Source organism: Bubalus kerabau, chromosome 9, assembly GCF_029407905.1.
Source record: "Bubalus kerabau isolate K-KA32 ecotype Philippines breed swamp buffalo chromosome 9, PCC_UOA_SB_1v2, whole genome shotgun sequence".
Classification (NCBI taxonomy): Eukaryota; Metazoa; Chordata; class Mammalia; order Artiodactyla; family Bovidae; genus Bubalus; species Bubalus kerabau.
In genome coordinates, this window is record NC_073632.1 from 82,708,090 (window position 1) to 82,727,568 (window position 19,479).

Genomic DNA, 19,479 nt, shown 5'->3' on the forward strand with positions numbered 1-19,479 from the left:
AACACTTTCTAGAGCCCACCAGTTGACTCCAATATGAACTAGAGTTAGGAGTCACTGTTGTAGATAATGGTGAGAATTTCATTCAAGAATGAAAATTTTGGTATCATAGAATACATGAGCTCTTTAAAAATGAGACCTAAGACTTGGCAATTAACTGGTAAATTTGGTTCAAGTTTTGTCTGTGGAAAAGTAAGTTATGACTAAGAAGAAAGGATTTATTAAAGAGAGGTCCTAAATATCTCAGTTAAACAAGCCACATAATTATAAAATACCAACCCAAATGAAATATTTATATAAGCACATGGCCATGAATTCTCTCCAGGAGCTGCATGTTCATTCACTAATTAAAAATAATGATCAGGTAAGAACAGTCTTTTTCACACATCAACAATGACTAATACGTACTTTTTACAATGAAGTTCTGTACAGAAATAGATTTGGAAATCGTCAGAATTGTGAAGCACATACAGAAAACAGCATCGTTCTTCAAATTTAGAAATACTGAAACAAACAAAAGAGAATTATTCACAGTAATCTCAATACTTTCCATGAATTGTGATGAAAAAGGAATGCTTTTTATATTCAGTCCCAAGTATGATATCAATGCTGTTTATACCAAAATGTTATAAATAGCACTTCACAAGTGACACTCCCTGTACCACAGTACTAAAATTATTTAATATTCTGAGAATTGTCTTCCTACAGATAAGGCTGCTCAGGGTGTTGTAGGCACATAACCTGCGTGTCCTACAACTTAGTATGGAGAACAGGTCTTGCCTGTTCTAGCGCTAAATTGTGCACTGGGAAGAAAAGCACACGTATCAGCTGGCTTACAGACCCGATGATTCTGGTTCTATAAGATCTCTTGAACAATAAAATTCTTCCAAAGCTAGGAAGGCAATGTGTGGAGGCAGTAAAAGCAGCTCATTATTGCAGATAGTATAGAGGAGTGAAGAAATATGAAATAGCACTTGGTTTGGACTCAGCCAGTTGTTTAGTTTACAGCAATTGAAACAATTTTGAGTTTACAGTCAGGCCATGCTCCTTTACACCAAGGGTTGGCAAATATTTTCTGTAATGAGCCAGAGAGTAAATATATCAAGCTTTGCAAGCCAAACTACTCAATTTTGCTGTTGGAGCAGCCTCAGGCAATACACAATGAATAAATATGGCTGAGTTCCAATAAAACTTTATTTACAAAAACAGGCAGCAGGTCATATTTGGTCTGTGGCCTATTGTTCTCCAATCCCTATTATATGCCTTTGCATCTGCTGTTCCGTCCATGTGGAATGCACATCATTTTTCACTTCTTGCAGCAATTCTATCCATCATTTGAGGGCCCAGCTTAGACCTTACTCCATCTCACTTCGCTACTTCCATCTGAAACAGAAAGATTTCCTCTTGTCTCTCTGGTCTTTGAACATACTTCTGCTAATTTCACCCTGTAATGTCATTAGTTATTAAATGTCTATTGCCCTGCTGGGTTGTGAGTGCTTCAAGGGAAGAGTTCAGGTCTTAGTCATTTTTGTATCCTTAGCAGAACAGGACTCAACATTTGACAAATAGCTGGCATTCAATAAATGCCAAATGAGCTGATGCAAGATAAACCACTGACAGCTGGATTTTTTTCTATAGTTTGTCTTCTATTTATAGAGGAGGAGGCCAAGAAAAGTTAGATCTCTTTGAAGTCACACACTGGAACTCAAGTTTCTCAACACACAAATCGGCAGTAGCCACAAATAATCATTCCATGTTGATATTGTCAGTCACAACAAAGGCTGTGGAGCGATGCCATACCTCGTTAGAGAAAATTAACTCATTGGAAAATAAATATGACAAAGAGAAATTTATACTTACCATACTTTTCTAGATGGATGGCTTAAAAAAGGCAGCAATAAGTAGTGTCTGGTCTTAAAAATTAAATATTAGGAGAGTAATGCTTTATCTGAGAAGGCATGGACTGGAAAGATATATAATGAGTCAGTCTGGCCTGTTTCTGTTCACATCATTCACAAGGTAACAGGTGGTTTTGCCAGGCAAACTCCAATTATCAGTGACTCAGACAACTCCACCAGTTCATGCTCCAACAAAACCAATTACCATTATGCCAAAAGCAACAAAGTATTGCATAACAGGTCTGCAGGAATCTGGCTTTTCTCATTTTTATTTATACGGGACAAACAGAAGTAAATGCAACTAATTTGGTTTGAAATGGGCAAGAGTTGGTTTCTCATAAACTTCTGTAAACACTTAACCAGGGGCTCTTGACTCTGAAAAAGTCTCATTTCTAAATGCCAGGCATGGCATTATGATGGCAATGTCCAAACTGAAGGAAGCCACTGTAACCTCAAGAACATGTGATGAACAGAGATCTCAGGAAAAGTCATTAAAAAATGAATTCCCATAATCTCACCATGTTAGTATTGGCTGCTGCTGCTGCTAAGTCGCCTCAGTGGTGTCCGACTCTGTGCGACCCCATAGATGGAAGCCCACCAGGCTCCCCATTCCCTGGGATTCTCCAGGCAAGAACACTGGAGTGGGTTGCCATTTCCTTCTCCAATGCACGAAAGTGAAAAGTGAAAGTAAAGTCGCTCAGTCGTGTCCAACTCTTCGCGACCCCATGGACTGCAGCCCACCAGGCTCCTCCGTCCATGGGATTTTCCAGGCAAGAGTACTGGAGTGGGGTGCCATTGCCTTCTCCTTTAGTATTAGCTAGAGGACCCAATCCAGTAGACAGTACATGTGTTTTCAATACATCTAAACAGAGAGTAGTTCCTGGTATACCAAGAAACCCCATAAAAATCATCCTCTAATGTAAACCATCAGCTCCCCCAGCTGGAGAGGACCTCCAACAGCTCCCTTCTATCCTTACCTTGACTCTGGTCTACAATCACACTTATCTCTCAGTCACCGTATTTTAAGTAGGTGACAAGTACAGAGTCCATGAAGCTTTTGTTGCAAATCTTTTTGTAATGAAGATAGTGAGTCTGAAGAAGGCTGAGCATTTTCATCAACAGAAGGGTGCTTGAAGTTCTTTGCATTTTTAAATCATGACTATAAGTCCTATCCAAGACATTCAGGCTCTAGAAAAATGTTTTCTAAGTAAACAAAACCAAGGAGACTTACCTCACACCCCTGACAGAAGAAGCACTAAAATTCCACTCATGTATACCTTTCTAGAACACAAGGGAAGAACAACAACAAAGGTTGAGTCATCTGAATGGAAATAACGTAACAGTAATTTAATTAATAATATACTCAGAGTAAATTTTCCTAGCCCATAATTCTACAAGGACAAACTATTTAGATGGAAACTGTAGTTCATTCTCAAGCCACAAGGGTGATGTTTACTCTACTTAATAATTTCTGTACTCCAATAAAACAGCTTCCAAGAGAATCTAGGAGAATTATTCTCATTAAATTCTAAAACTTGATTTTTAGCAGATTAACCTATTAACTGTTGTGCCTTCATCTTTAGAGTAAAAAACCCCTGATCCAAGGAATTTAATTACTACAGTTGAGTGATATTTCTTTACTGAGAAAGAAAAACATTAATTTGAATAAAATCTCTGCAAGATTTTAAAGATAATTACTTCTGAATTATCTTTAGTTGTACTTCCTAATTAAAATGGTGCTTCTATTTCTTCAGAAAATAGTACAGCAAGTAGGTATGCATATGTATGTGCTAAGTTGCTCAGTCATGTCTGACTCTGCAGCCCCATAGACTTAGCCCGCCAGGCCCCTCTGTCCATGGAATTCTCTAGGCCAGAACAGTGGAGTGGGGAGCCATGCCTTCCTCCAGGGGATCTTCCCAACCCAGGAATCAAACCCAAAGGTCTCCCACATTGCAGGCAGGTTCTTTACAGTCTGAACCACCAGGGAAGCCCATGTATGTGTAAAGACACATGTATATAGTGTCCATCATTGCTATAAAGTGTGACCTAATTTATGAAAAATCCAATATGCTAATAAGGTTTGAACATAAGAAATTTGATGACCATTTGAAAAGCATGAATGATTTGCAGGGCCAAGATGAAAATTAAATGTGGGAATTTATTTCTTGAGTTTATTACTAAAGCTGAGTTAAAATCAGTATTACATTAATATGTATCAAACTTAAGTGAAAAGATAGATGGCATTCCCTATAAAATATTTTATATTCCCTATAAAAATATTATTGTCAACAATATAGAAGTAACAACATAAATATTTTTATGGAAATAAAGCAGTTGATAAATGTGTCTAAACTGATCAAGTATTGTATTGTAGTCAATTCTGATTGCAGTTTAATTCTGTAAATGTAAAAGAACCAGAGAAACAAGCTCTTACCCACTCACTTAAAATACTGCCGGAGGCTGAGGTCTCGGCTGGGCTAGTGAAGTGAGTAACGAAGTCTGAGACTCTGAGGTGGTCCAGAACTTTCCTTTGGGCCAAAGCAACTCCAACAGCCACAATTCATCTCCACAACACCTAGTCCTCTGCTAGGACCATGCATCTTAAAAACAGATCCTTTCAAACTCGGAGCTGATTTACTAAAAAACTACTTTCAGTGCACATCTGTCAGGTAACAGGGATGAGACCTGAGTTAACACAGAGCAAATGTTGCTGTATGTGAGGCCCAGAGAGGGAGGAGACCACAGAAAGGTACTCCTGGAACTCAGCTTTCTTAACCAGAGTACAGAGGGACTTAAATTAAAATAGCAGCCGGTAGCTTCAGCTGGTAATTTGGAAAGTGGCTTCTAAATCCTGTTGGCCTCAGGTGACCTTCTAAAAATATGTGAGCCAAGAGCCGCAGCTGTTACCTGCACACTCCTTGCACACAATGCAGCCTTATCCTCAGAGCCTGCAACTGAGCTGCTTTCTAAGGCCAAGCCTCAGATCACGACAGGGGCGCTCAGTGCAGAGCCAGCTGAGCAGAGTTCAACCTGCGATGGAACACAGCGACTGATGAACACCGGCCAGGCAACTCTGGTAAAATCTATCCTCCATCAGCCCCGTTCTGGAAGCAGCCAAAGAGAGATTTCCCAGATTGCCTGGGCTAGTTTTGTAGGAAAGAAGTAGAGCATTTTCAGAATGTTAGATTCCTGGAAGGCTGTGAGTGCTGCCAGGGAATGTTCCATTTCAGTGGTGCAAAGCCCAGGGCCCAAGATGGGAGTGATGTGGGATGAGGAGTCCTCTCTCCTCACCTCCCTTGCTACTGGAACTCACCACACAGAGGCGCTGCTGAGCCATAAAGCCAACAAGTAAGGTAAATATTTCCTGGCTCCTCTGGGAGTCTGGAGAAAAGGGCAGCGCAGAGGCAGTGCTGGAGTGACAATTAATTCCCTAAAGCCCCAAACCAACACTCAACCTAATCTGCACAAGCACCATTTTCTTGGAAATGGTTAGCCTCAGATCCTGTGCCCCAGCTAGGGCAAGGCTGAAGACAAAGTGTTTAATACTGAGCTAACGTGGCAGCTTCCCTGGTGGATCAGCTGGTAAAGAATCCACCTGCAATGTGGGAGACCTGGGCTCGATCCCTGGGTTGGGAAGATCCCCTGGAGAAGGGTAAGGCTACTCACTCTAGTGCTCTGGCCTGGAGAACTTCATGGACTGTGTAGTCCATGGGGTCGCAAGATCGGACACGACTGAGTAACATTTTTCTTTTTTTAACATGGCAGCAATTCTACTGTGGCAGACACTGTTGTCTCCCCAGACGACAGCCATTCCCTTCCGTCTTTGCTACGAAAAAGTGTTTGTTGGTCAGGTGCAGGTGGCAATGTTTAGAGATGGTGAAACAGATTCCCTAAATCAGCCATGGTAAACCCATTTCCCTTGCTGGTGACTGGTTTAGGCATGGACACGTGATACAACTTTTGGTTCCAGGGAACGGCCCTGACCTTCTTTGCATGCTGTCTGTATGGAGTGATGCTCGGTGCTGCTATTTAAGACCATGAGAGAAAAAACAAGAGCACATAGAGAAGCCAACCAGAAATCTGACACTGCTAAGCCACTGAAAGTAGCCCCCAATGATCCACCTCAGAAGTTCTTGTAATATGAGACAATGTTTCCTTATTATTTAAGCCATTTTTAGTTGAGAGTTTTGTAGTCAAAAACTTCCTTGATGGGTGAAAGCATCATATTACCAAAATATAGAACCTATGGTAAATACATCCCCCTAATACGTTTCCTGGGTCTCCACTGACTAGCCACTGGTTGGAGCTGGACTGAGGGAAGTGGGGTGACACTTAGTTCTCCACTGGGACCCTGCACCAGATAGACCAGGAGTGCTAAGCTTCAAATTTCAAAGGACGGGAATTCTAAATAACAATGATTTTAAATATCTTGCAAATAACTTCTCTCTTCCACAATCTAGGTTTTTATTTCATGTACACGTGCAGACTTTCTTCAAGCAGCAGCAACCAGGGAGAACTGTTAAAAGACTGGGACTTCAATGAATTTGCCTCTGACCACAGAGTCCCTGAACTCTTGGGACTTGGTATAATGATCTTCAAGTTTTGAAAGTAGCAATATAAAGTATACACTAGCTCATATAACCATCCACCCCACATTTTACAATGAAAGTACTGGGACAAGAAGTAAAGGAGTAAATAAAATCAACAAAAAGCAACACTAGGTTGTGCTATTTTTAGAAGGAAAAATTTAAACATTTTATGACACCCTTCCAAGAAAAATCTACTTCCTATTTAACATTAAAACCTATTAAACCTGTTGCTCATCTGTTATTTAATTATAGTTATTACAGTTGCTTAAAACTAGTAAAATAATAAAGTAATCTTCATTGCTTGTCCTCATTCCAATTGTATCACATCTATTTAAAACAATAGAGTGGTAATGAATACAGTGGTAATGAATACACTATGGCTAGAACTAGGGATAATGAATATACATACTTATGTATAGAACAACAAATACTGACATCAATTTAAAATGGAAACAGATCCATTTTTTAAAAGTTTACATTTTTAACAAGGGACATTTTTAACACTGAAGGTAATAAGCAGTGAGGACAAGGCAAATGTAGTATTTCTTGATCAAAATATAGTAAAAATGGAAGCAGGACAATTCACAGCCTACGTCTATAACTACGTAAGGCACTGGTTTATATCCTAATATATTTATTTATTAGCATAACATAAAAATTGTCTCTACAGTTGTCACAAACATAAAAGAATCAACACAAGGCTACTGTATTGAACACAGAACCTCCAGAAAAAGAAAAATAGTGACAACTGGAAATAGTATTCATTTTTCAAAAATTCCTGGCTTACTTTCTGTTCTTTTTCTGTCTTCCAAATAACTTCTGGCTCTCTACTCTTCTTTGGGACTTGCTAATCGCTCATTCCTTTAGCCCCGGTCTGTCCTGTTTCTACGTGTCCTTGTATAACCCTGCTCTTTCTAATCAAGCTTTTGAAAATCTCCTCTCCCAGATAACAATTTTCATGTCTCTAACTTTTTAAATTTTGTAGTTTCAACTGGATGACCACTCTACTTCTGCTTATGAGAACATGTATGCATATACCTTAAAATAATGTAAAGAAAACACTTTACATTGCTGGTAAGGGATTCGCCTGCAATGCAGGAGTTCAGTTCAGTTCAGTTGTTCAGTTGTGTCAGACTCTTTGCGACCCCATGGACTGCAGCACGCCAGGCTTCCCTGTCCATTGCCAGGAGTTTACTGTCCATGGAGTTTACTCAAACTCATGTCCATTGAGTTGGTAATGGAGACCTGGGTTCAATCCCTGGGTTGGGAAGATCCCCTGGAGGAGGGCACAGCAACCCATGCCAGTATTCTTGCCTGGAAAATCCCCATAGACAGAGGAGCCTGGTGGGCTCCAGTCCATGGGGTCTCAAAGAGGACATGACTGAGGAACTAAGCACAGCACAAATAAAACACTGTACTTTATAAAAACAAGGTTAATAAGATGTATATAGATAGTTATATTAGTTATGATCAATTTTGTCATGATGGCATGACTCCAAGTGGAGTACAGATTGGAGGTTCCAAGGATCCCTTCCCTCAGAGAAACATTTTACTTACTAGATTACCAGCTTATTATACATGGATATGATTAAGAAACAATCAGATGGAAGAGATGCACAGGGCAAGATATGGAGAAAGGTCTTGAAACTTTCATGCCTTTTCCACATACACCCCTCTTTCCTAATCCCCAAGTATTCACCAACCCAGAAGTTCTCTGAACCCCATCCTTTTCGGTTTTTCTGGAGGCTTCATTACGTAGGCATGTTTGATTAAATCATTGGTCATTGGTCAATGATTCAACCTCCAGCCTTCCTCCCCTCCCAGAGATCAGGCTATGGGAATGAAAGTTCCAATCCTCCAAACTCCTGGTTGGTTCCCCTGGCGATCAGGCCCCATCCTTAGGTGTTTTCAGGGTACTACCTCAGTAACATAACAAAAGTCATCTTTATGACTCTCAGCATTCAGGAAATTCCAAGGGTTTTAGGAACTCTGTGCCAGAAATAGGGACCAGATCAAAAACATATTTACTATAAACTGCGATATCACAATTCCCTAATACAACACAAACAACCTCCCAAGTAATTGCTGCCAAAAATGAATAAATAAATAAATAAAAGTATCATTTTTTACAAAATGGTGCCATTTTGAGTGCCCTTTGGATGGCTACGCCATCTATAATAAAAATCCAAACAGCAGAATTATACTTTATTGAGTGAAATCCATAACCAAAATTTAACCCGTTTTATATTACCAAATACATCTATGCCAAAATAAATACACAGGAAGCTATTTCTTCTAAACTAATACAGACATTCGCTGGAATATATAAATGCCAGAAGGTATAAAATCTTTCACTACTAACGCTCTTGTCTTAATGACCGCACAGTTTACCTTGTCATCAGGAAGCACGTGCCAAATAGATATTGTCTTCTCCTCAGCTTCGTTGTTGATAGACAAATACGAAGGTTGGTAGATTTTGGTTGGTTCTAATATTAATACCTTCAAAACATAAGGCAAAGAAACTAGTATTATTGACTTAAGATTTAAGCCATTTAGAGTTGTTATAACAACCCTGCACTGACACAAGAGATTAACAGATAAGGTTTAGTCCAAAGCTGGAGTAAGACTATTTTAACTTCAGATTCTTGCTATCCTATGAGGCTCTGAGCAATTCATGGTATTAAACAGTTACCATAAGTGACAATAATGCATCACCTTTCATTGCTAAAGAAACTGGAAATAAATTTTTGAAGTCCTTATGTTGGTTTGCCTATCCCCAGGGAATCTACTTGGAAAAGGCGATGGCAACCTACTCCAGCACTCTTGCCTGGAAAATCCCATGAATGGAGGAGCCTGATAGGCTGCAGCCCATGGGGTCACTAAGAGTCGGACACGACTGAGCGACTTCACTTTCACTTTTCACTTTCATGCATTGGAGAAGGAAATGGCAACCCACTCCAGTGTTCTTGCCTGGAGAACCCCAGGGACGGGGGAGCCTGGTGGGCTGCCATCTATGGGGTCGCACAGAGTCAGACACGACTGAAGCAACTTAGCAGCGGCGGCAGCAGCAGTAAGGAATCTACTAATGCTATATATGATATATTTATATATATAAAGCTTTATTTATATATATATAAAGCTTTTATTTTATTTACAATCAATACAGAATCTATTTCTCTTTTTTTAGTTTTTTTAATTTTAATATTTTATTGAAGTATAGTTGATTTACAATGCTTCAGGTGTATAGTAAAGTGATTCAGTTATACATATTCTTTTCCCATAATCTATTTCTATAAATGCAAATGTGTCAAAGAAAGGCAGAATGTGGTAAAAGAACAAATAATTCTATGTACATAAGATTCCATATATAGACTATCACGTTTATTTTAGATTTTTTTGTGGCCACACCTTATCAGAAAGATGTAGTAGTATGGTTTTCATACCCTTGTAAATGGATTGACAAAAGATTTTGATTAGTATTGCAAGAGTTTTATGTATGAGCCAAAGAAATGGACATAATTGTATGAAATAATAAAAATGCTTTTGCAGCCTCAAACTAGTACCTTCAATAATGATATATTTAGCTTTGTGAGAGAAAAAGAGAGAAATAAAACTAGCTCCTACTTCGAAGAGTATCTGAGGATATATTACAAGTGGGATGAGAGTCTCCATCAAAGGGCTGGACAATGTTTACATTATTACTAACATATCATATTAGGAGCAAATAGCACCGAAACACCACACCTACATTGATTCCAAAGGTGCCTCAGATATTAACTTTTTGTACAGACACTTAAAGGCACCTATTCAGCACAAATTTCCTGTGTGGTCTTAAGCAGGAATATTTGGGAAGAAAATAAAATACCAGAGAAAATGGAACAGTTTTTATTCAAGTTAAGGTACAGAGAATTAGAAAAAGAGGATGAGAAAGACAATATTTTCTTTAATCAAGGGTAAAAAATCCTTAAGGGCATAAAGAATTCTTGGTCAGGCTCTGGTGATGAAAATGAGCATATGCCACAAATAAACACACAGCAAAGAGCTCGCTGGGGAACACAGCCTGATTCAGAAACGTGCTGGGCGAATCAAGGTCCAAATTCCTATCAACAGAGAACTAAGTGGCACTGATTAATAATGAAAATCATTACTTTTCAATCTTAGCCTGGTAAAAACAGTGCTTTCAAATGTGAGTATCCCAGTGTTTGTGAAATTAAAATAAATAATAGGGAATAAAATGGTTTCCCAAAACAGCACCCAAGACTCCACTGAGGACTAGAACTTTCCTTGTCCCCTAAAGAAGTGAGCATGCTATCTAACGTTAGAAAAGCACAGCACAGGTTATCACCTGTCTTCTTAAATGACAGCGTTATTGTTGTCTCAAATAGTTCTAACAGATAAAATCTGAACTATGAATTACCTATCTTGAGATTAGGAAAAAAAAAAACTGGTTGCAATTATTATTGTCTAATGATTGCTTCAACAGTATGTGAACTGAGAACTTCCAGATGTTCAAGCTGGATTTAGAAAAGGCAGAGGAACCAGAGATCAAATTGCCAACATCAGTTGGATCACAGAAAAGACAAGAAAATTCCAGAAAAACATTTATTTCTGCTTCATTGACTACACTAAAGCCTTTGACTGTGTGGATCACAACGAACTGTGGAAAATTCTTAAAGAGTTGGAAATACCAGACCACCTGACCTGCCATCTGAGAAACCTGTATGCAGGTCAAGAAGCAACAGTTAGAACCGAATACAAACAATGGACTGGTTCCAAATTGGGATAGGAGTATGTCGAGGCTGCAGATTGTCACCCTGCTTGTTTAACTTATATGCAGAATACCTCAAGGGAAATGCTGAGATGGATGAATCACAAGCTGAACTCAAGATTGCCAGGAGAAATATCAACAACCTCAGGTACGCAGATGACACTACCCTTATGGTGGTGAAGAGGTGAAAGTGAAGAGGAACTAAAGAGCCTCTTGATGAATGTGAAAGAGGAGAGTGAAAAAGCTGGTTTAAAACCCAACATTCACCACCCAATATGGTGGTGAAGAGGTGAAAGTGAAGAGGAACTAAAGAGCTTGTTGAGGAGAGTGAAAAAGCTGGTTTAAAACTCAACATTCAAAAAATGAAGATCATGGCATCCGGTCCCAACACTTCACGGCAAATAGATGGGGAAACAATGGAAACAGTGACAGACTTTATTTTCTTGGGCTCCAAAATCACTGCAGATGCTGAATGCAGCCATGAAATTAAAAGACACTTGCTCCTTGGAAGAAAAGCTATGACAAACCTAGACAGTGTATTAAGAGCAGGGACACTACTTTGCTGACAAACGATGCTGACAGACGTTTGTATAGTCAAAGCTATGGTTTTTCCAGTGGTCATGTATGGATGTGAGAGTTGGACCACAACGAAGGCTGAGCACCAAAGAATTGATGCTTTTGAACTATGGTGTTGGAGAAGACTCTTGAGAGTCCCTTGCAGTTCACTGCAAGGAGATCCAACCAGTCAATCCTAAAGGATATCAACCCTGAATATTCAAAGGAAGGACTGATGCTGAAGTTGAAGCTCCAATAGTTTGGCCACTCTTCTTCAGCTCATTAGAAAAGACCCTGATTCTGGGAAAGATTGAAGGCAGGAGGAGAAGGGGACAACAGAGAATGAGATGGTTGGACACCATCACTGACTCAATGCACATGAGTTTGAGCAAGCTCTGGGAGATGGTAAAGGATAGGGAAGCCTGGCGTGCTACACTCCATGGGATTGCAGAGTTGGACATGACTGAGTGAATGAACAACAACAAATGCTTGCTGAGCCCTTTAAACTGCTATTGAAATGGCAAAACATGAGGAGATTTGTAGCATGCCTTGTGGATGTCACAGAAAGGCTGATTAAAGACAAGAAAAAGGATGCAATTTGATGAAACCAGCTAAATACAACTCGCTTGGGAGTATACGTATTCTTGCTTTCAGTGTCTTGTCTTTTCTACCAGTTAACATTATAATTAACTACTAAATTCTGAAGTATAAAGGAAGACAGCAAGGCCTGTAGACTCTAAGAGGAGACAGTAAGCAGACGTACATACTAAGCTCCTATAGAAACTGTGAAAGTACCACTTCCTCTTCCTCTCACCTGACATTATCTGATGGCTTGATGGTCTCCTAACTTATCAAAGTAGGAAGGAAAGAAAATGTACACTGAAGAGAGGTGAGGAAAAAGAATGAATCAAACTGAACCCAATATAATACCAAATGATGGGATTCTTCATTTTCCAAAGAAACTTTGGTCTGTTTCCGTTTGCCTCGAGTCATTGCTATTTCTTGGAAGCGTGAGAATGGATATGATAATGAGATAAATGAAACCAATTAAATAATATTTTCTAATATAAGCTACCTGGTCAAACCCATTTCCAATGAAAAATAAGGTAATCACCCCTATCAAGACCTAATGCAGCCTTCACAAGTGTGGGTTATAGAAGATGCTACTCTAAGGACACAAATAGTTACAGTGACTGACATAGAACCACAGGTTCTAGAAGCTTGCCTTTCTCTACGCAATAGAAGGTGGGTAACAAACTCCATGGTTGCAGGGAGTGGGCTGGGTGAGAAAGGGCAGGGAGTGAAACAGAATGAATGGGACTGGAACTGACATCCTAAACGGTAGCATCCAGTTGGCTCAGGAGATTACTGTTTTTGAAAGAAGGCAATTATGAATTGTCCATCCTTTCATTGTTCAAGAGCAGTTAAAAATCTGGATTATGGCCATTTTTCTGTTTCTTTTGCTTATCAGTTTGTGGGAGTTGTTCTGTTTGTGTGTGTTGGTTTTTGCATATTGGGTGCTTGATCCTTTTGCAGCATTAGTGTTAAATATTCTCTTCCTTTCTAGCATTTGCCATATTTAGGGTGGGTTTTTTTTAAGATGACCAAAAACTTGAACTTTTAATTGAATCAAATTGGTTAATATTTGCCTGTGGAGCTTATAGGTCCCTTTCTTGCTTAAGAGAGCCTCTCTTTCCTGGAGTATACACCTATATTCTAGCTTCCCTGGTGGCTTAGGCGGTAAAGAATCTGCCAGCAATGCAGGAGACCTGGGTTCAGCCCCTGGGCTGGGAAGATCCCCCCGAGAAGGGAATGGCTACCCACTCCAGTATACTTGCCTGGAGAAGTCCAGGGACAGAGAGGCCTGGTAGGCTACAGTCTATGGGGTTGCAAAGACTTGGACATGACTGAACATCACACACACACACACACACACGTATATTCTCCTAAATTCTCTCTCACTATTTTCTGGGTTTGTTTTTTGTTTTTTTTTTTACATTCAATTATGACAAACTAATTCACATTAAAGTGATTTAAATTAGCTCAGAATTTCTAATATAAGTGGTTTCCTCTCATGGCCAACTTTCTTAGTCCATCAAGTCAACAGTTGATTAAATACTTCAGTTTTGTGCTGTCTTCTTTCACTACCACATTTACTATCATCAAAGTACCAGCTAAAGGCCAGCTGCCAGCCCATTCTGAGAGAAGTATTTTCCTAGGCTACACATTATCCAGGATAGAAAACAGAGTGAAGTGTTATAGTTTGAAAGCCTTTTCAACGAAAGATCCTGCTGAGCTATGGCTTCCTCTGGAAGCAAGAGCAAAGGAAGTGTGTTAATGCCAGGGATAGATTTAATCAAATGAAACATTTGATCCTACCAACGAGCACTAGAAAACAAGATTTTATAAAAAGAATTAAGAGTTGTCATCACCGCTGAGTATGAAGGACTGAGACTAACAGAGCTCAAACAGATTTCTGGCATCACTTTGACGTGGGAAGAGGTCTGTGTATACAGTCAGTTGCCAGTAATTCTTGAATTGGGTGCTAAAGCTACATTGCTTTGGATGATTTTCCAAGAATTATCAGGATGGGTGTGGAATGAGCTAAGGTAGACAATATATTTTTAAAGTGTGTGTATGTGTGTTATACATTTAAATATCTAAATCTGATAGAAACTAGGCATAATGAGTTGCAGACCAGACCTATGAAATATCATTTCCCATCCTCTAGAGCAGCAGTCCCCAACCTTTTAGGCACCAGGGACCAATTTCATGGAAGACACATTTTCCATGGATGAAGTGGCCGGCCGGGGGGTGGTGGTGGTGGGGAGCTTTCAGGATGATTCAAGTATATTTACATCTATTGTGCACTTTATCTCTATGATTATTACATCAGCTCCACCTCAGATCATCAGGCATTAGATCCCAGAGGTTGCGGATCCCTGCTCTAAAGCACTGTAGAAAGCGACACCTCATCTAACTCTGACCCACATGGGTAGTGAGTGGTAGTGATGGAGTAACAATGCAGGTGAGCCTGACACTTTTCACCACAATAATGTTGACGATGTTGACGGTGACAATGTCAACAAAACTGCAGTATGAATTAAAAGCACCCATTCATCTGATCTGAAGATATCTTGACTTCTTGAGCTAAGAGATAATCTTTTCCTGGGAAAGCACACATTACAACTCATCAAAGGAAACCACCAAGTGTCATGGCAAAAACATGAAAACATATCTTCTTTCTCTGACTGTGACAGTTATTTTCTAAAGTAAGCTAAAGCACACCAATTTGTAGAAAATAAGTATTTTAACCAGATGACCATCTTCACTTGCTGTGCATGAAAAAGAGCACATTAATACTGTTACAGTCACAAGTGCAAGATGTTCTTTAAAGAAAGGAAACAAAACATAAACGTCCTTAGAGTTAAGTGAAGAGTACTTACTGGAAACCTAACTACAGTGACATCTGTCTTTGTGGCCTCGACCAGGAAATCCATCCAGAAGTCCACAAGTTCCTGTTTGGCCACAGGCTGTTCCGAAGTCAGTTTCACAAAATGCTTATATATCAAAATTGTCTCTACGATAGACTTGAGGTACCTAAAAATTAAACGATATAAAACTTGTAATAGGCAAAATTAGAACTACCTATTCCCACATATCCCAGTCTTACTTTGTAAACGTAATTTAAACATGACATTAATAATTATACAAGCCAAGTCACCAAACTTCATTTTTTGTTACATGTCATACACTATCACATTATCTCATTTAAAACTCACAAAAAGGCAATAAAGTAGGCCATTTCCCCCCCATTTTAAAGATGAGGAAACTAAGGCTTAGACAGCTTACATAACGTGGACTGAACAAAACATCTACTTAAAACATGACTTTTAAAGTAAAGCCTAGTGACCTCTCTGGTAGTCCAGTGGCTAAGACACTGCACTTCCAATGCAGGGGGCCCAATAAATAAACAATAATAAATATCTTAAAAATTAAAAAAATAAATAAAGTAATGCATATATTCTACTTAATAAAGTGTTAATGCATTTGCTTTAAAATATCTTCCTTTGGGAAATCTTTCTAAATAGGCCCATCATAAGAAATATTATTTTGCTCTGAAGTAACTCAGCTCATATGCATTATATGAACATCCTTAAATTGCAAGACAGATGTTGCCTCGAAGAAAAAAGTCAGGAAAATATGAGAAGTAAGATAATTATATGAGATAATGGGCATGCAAGCACTTTGTAAACTATAAACTACACACATGGAATTAACATTAAATTAATGGGAACAGAACATTGTTTTGTGGTTGTTGTCACTACGGCACAAAATAATGCCTGTTTTCTTGTTAACAAAGGCCAAGAGACCTCTAATTGAAACGTTGTATCTGTGCTCCAGCCTCCTCCTCAACCAACATCGGGATGGTCGTCATAAAGCAACAACCAATTTGACGGCATGGGATGTATGTGCATTTATTGGTTCATTTATTTTCACGTCATTCGCTGAATGCCTGCTGTCAGCGTGCTACTGACACCACAACCCTGTCCTCAAGCTGCACGCAGGGCCAAGGAGACAGAAAAGTAAAAGGTGCGGAGCACCATGAAATAAATGCCCATGGAGCTTTAACTCACGGAGATAAAACTGCCAAAAGTCATAAAGGAGTATCAGTAGAAATATGACTAAACACAGAAGAAAAAAGGTTCAGGAGACAAGTGGATCACACACAGAAGTCTATGTAACAACATCCACCACCTTCTGTCTGGCTGTGGGGAAGGGTCTTAGGTTGGCGTGGGATTTAGGGATAGACATGACCCGTGAATGCTCCCCAGGTGGAGGAGAGGGCTGGAAGATGAAGCTCATCGTGTGTTGAGACACAGCAGTAAGAAGCCAGAATCTTGCAAGCTCAGTGTAAACAGAGAGCAGTGTAAATCTCGGGGTGTGACAAGGACTGAGGTTTAGTGACTGAGGGCAAACCTTTGCCACGCCAAGGAGGTGGACTTTATCCCTTAGGCTGTGAGGAGTCATTAAAGTATGCTGATTTAAAGATTTTAGTGGAAGGGGAGGCTCAGACATGCATTTTAGAAAGATCATTATGGGAGTGATGCTGGGAAGTATCTGCTAATGAGGGAGACCTGAATGTGACCCAATGCTTTAAAAGGTCACAAAGGTCTACTGTGTTGGGCATCTCCTCAAATTGTCCCTCTGATGACAAAGCATCAGTGGCCTGAGTCCTGAGCTGCTTTGAGCCTTTCTTGATATCACAGGTAAACTTAATTTTTCTTAAATTATTTTTTATTGGAGTATAGTTGCTTTACAATGTTGTGGTAGTTTCTGTTATACAGCAAAATCAATCAGCTACAGATACACAAATACTCCTCTTTTTTGGATTTCCTTTCCATTTAGGTTACCACAGAGCATTAAGTAGAGTTCTCTGTGCTATACAGTAGGTTCTATTTCATTATCTGTTTTACACATGGTATTAATAGTGTTCATATATCAATTCCAATCTCCCAATTTACCCCACTCCTTTTTTCCCCCCTTGGTGTCCATATGTTTGTTCTCTACATCTCACAGTTAACCTTTAAAAATCTTTAAAGCTAATAGTCAATCATTACATGAGATGCATAATAAAATTAGCACTAAAAATAGTCTCAAATGCAGATGGAATTTTGTTTTAATCTTTCCAGTTACCACATCCATAGTGATGAGACTTGGTTGCATCCCAAGAACTATTTGAAATTAGAAAAACACACACAATATACGCAACATCTAAAAGTGTTAGGAAATTCTAAGTAACAAAGAAGTGCAACTCAAGAATGAGAGTCCTAAGAGGGAAGTTAGATCATGAAGGAAACAGAGGGCACATGTTTGGAGCAGAGACTGGGAAGCTGAGATAGAAGCTTGTGAATCTGCTGATTAGAGCTGCACATGTAAAGTTGGAGGTGTGTGTATAATTCAAGTAGGAGATACTGGCCACTTGGGCTAGTGGGTTGGTCAGTGTGATGGAAAGGCTAAGCTTGGTGGCCATCAGATACCACCTGTGTCTAAAGTCATCAGAACCTACAATCAATACATTTTGTTTACGAGCATCAATCACTTTTTCCTCTAGATTGTGCATTTCAGTCTCTAAGCAAATAAAATCACCTAATTGTCAGTTCAACATATTTAACAATTTAGAAACAAGTGATAGGAGCTTTTATAAAAAATAAATCTATAAACGCCTAACAGTTTACTATTACCATGCAGGTGTCTTCAGTTTAAAAAGCTTTTCAGATGCTTGAATGACTCTCAAGTGGTCATTGGCCAGGACACTGGCCCCCAGGAAAAATCCAACTTCCCAGTAGCTCTGGAGTTTTTCCAAGTTTCCCTTTTTACCAAGAAGACTACTTAGCTTCACCCCTAGAAGATGAATAGGAAAAAGAACGTTACAAACACACCACAGGCAGGCAGAGCTGACTTCTTTATTAAAAAGCAAGCTTTCATTCCTCCTTTCAGATTAAAATACCTTTGTTAAATTTTTGATTCTTAAAAGGGCTTAAGTTCATTGTAAAAGAGAGAGAAAAAAAAGACTAATCAGAAAGGTACACAGAAAAAACTGATAATTTCCCTTCAATTTGAAAACCTCCAAATAACTGCCAACTTCACAATGATATACATCATTCCAGAATTATTATATATGTTTGTATATGGGCTTCCTTGGTGGCTCAGTGGTAAAGAATCCACCTGCTGATGCAGGAGATGCAGGTTTCATCCGTGGGTCAGAAGATTTCCTAGAGAAGGAAATGGCAGCTCACCCCAGTATTCTTGCCTGGGAAACCCAATGGACAGAGAAGCCTGGTGGGCTACAAGGCATGGGGTTGCAAAAGAGTTGGTCACGACTTAGTGACTAAATAACAACAATAAATGATCTCAGGCTTAGAGAAGTTTCCTTGTTAATTTGTGTTTTGCATTCCTGTCTAGTGAAACAATATCTAATATTTATAACTGGCTGGTTATAAACTAGCTTTTAAAAAATCAAACTCAGAAATCTGATTCTAAGATTTCTTTGTTAAATTATGATTACCTTATCTCCAAGGAAGATCCTCTTGAGAAGGGAATGGCTACCCACTCCAGCATTCTTGCCTGGAGAATTCTATGGACAGAGAAGCCTGGCAGGCTACAGTCCACGGGGTCACAAAGTATCAGACGTGACTGAATGACTAACATTAGCTTCTTAAAAGCACTTTAAACAGGACATAGCCTCTTACTGTTTCCATGTTCACTGAATTAAATAGAATCTTTAATATTTTCGGAGAGTCATGAATTTACCTTTTTTTTAAAATTATGCTTTAATGGAACAAAACAACCTTTAAAAAACCTTATGCTGTTTTTTATTATATAATTCCACTTAAGCCATGAGTATTTTAGGAAAAAGTCCATTTGGGAATTCACATTTTGTGATGATAATTTAAAAAGAGAACAGCTTTGCCACCTTAAAATTTCATGAGATGAAAAAAAACTGCACGTGTATACAACAACATCTATGATATCCTACCTGGACAGAAAAAATACAACAAATATAAATGGAAGAAGAAAGTGTAGGGGGGAAATTAGATACTAAAACTGTGTGTCTCTGTCAACCTCAGTTGAATATGAATATTTCTTTTTTTTTGTTTCATACTTTCAG

The 19,479-nt window shown here is 39.1% G+C and overlaps 1 protein-coding gene across 2 annotated transcripts in view; it reads right to left on the reverse strand.

Moving 5' to 3' along the window:
• MAP3K5 (mitogen-activated protein kinase kinase kinase 5) overlaps positions 1-19,479 on the reverse strand; it is a 227,165-nt gene that overhangs the window by 77,335 nt on the left and 130,351 nt on the right. For both annotated transcript variants that reach the window (XM_055535729.1, XM_055535728.1), the window contains exons 9-13: positions 18,053-18,212; positions 15,254-15,407; positions 8,876-8,983; positions 3,127-3,176; positions 406-501 (exon numbers count right to left, since the gene is read on the reverse strand). In XM_055535729.1, the coding sequence (XP_055391704.1) occupies positions 406-501; positions 3,127-3,176; positions 8,876-8,983; positions 15,254-15,407; positions 18,053-18,212 (568 nt within the window). The remainder of the gene's footprint in view (positions 1-405; positions 502-3,126; positions 3,177-8,875; positions 8,984-15,253; positions 15,408-18,052; positions 18,213-19,479) is intronic.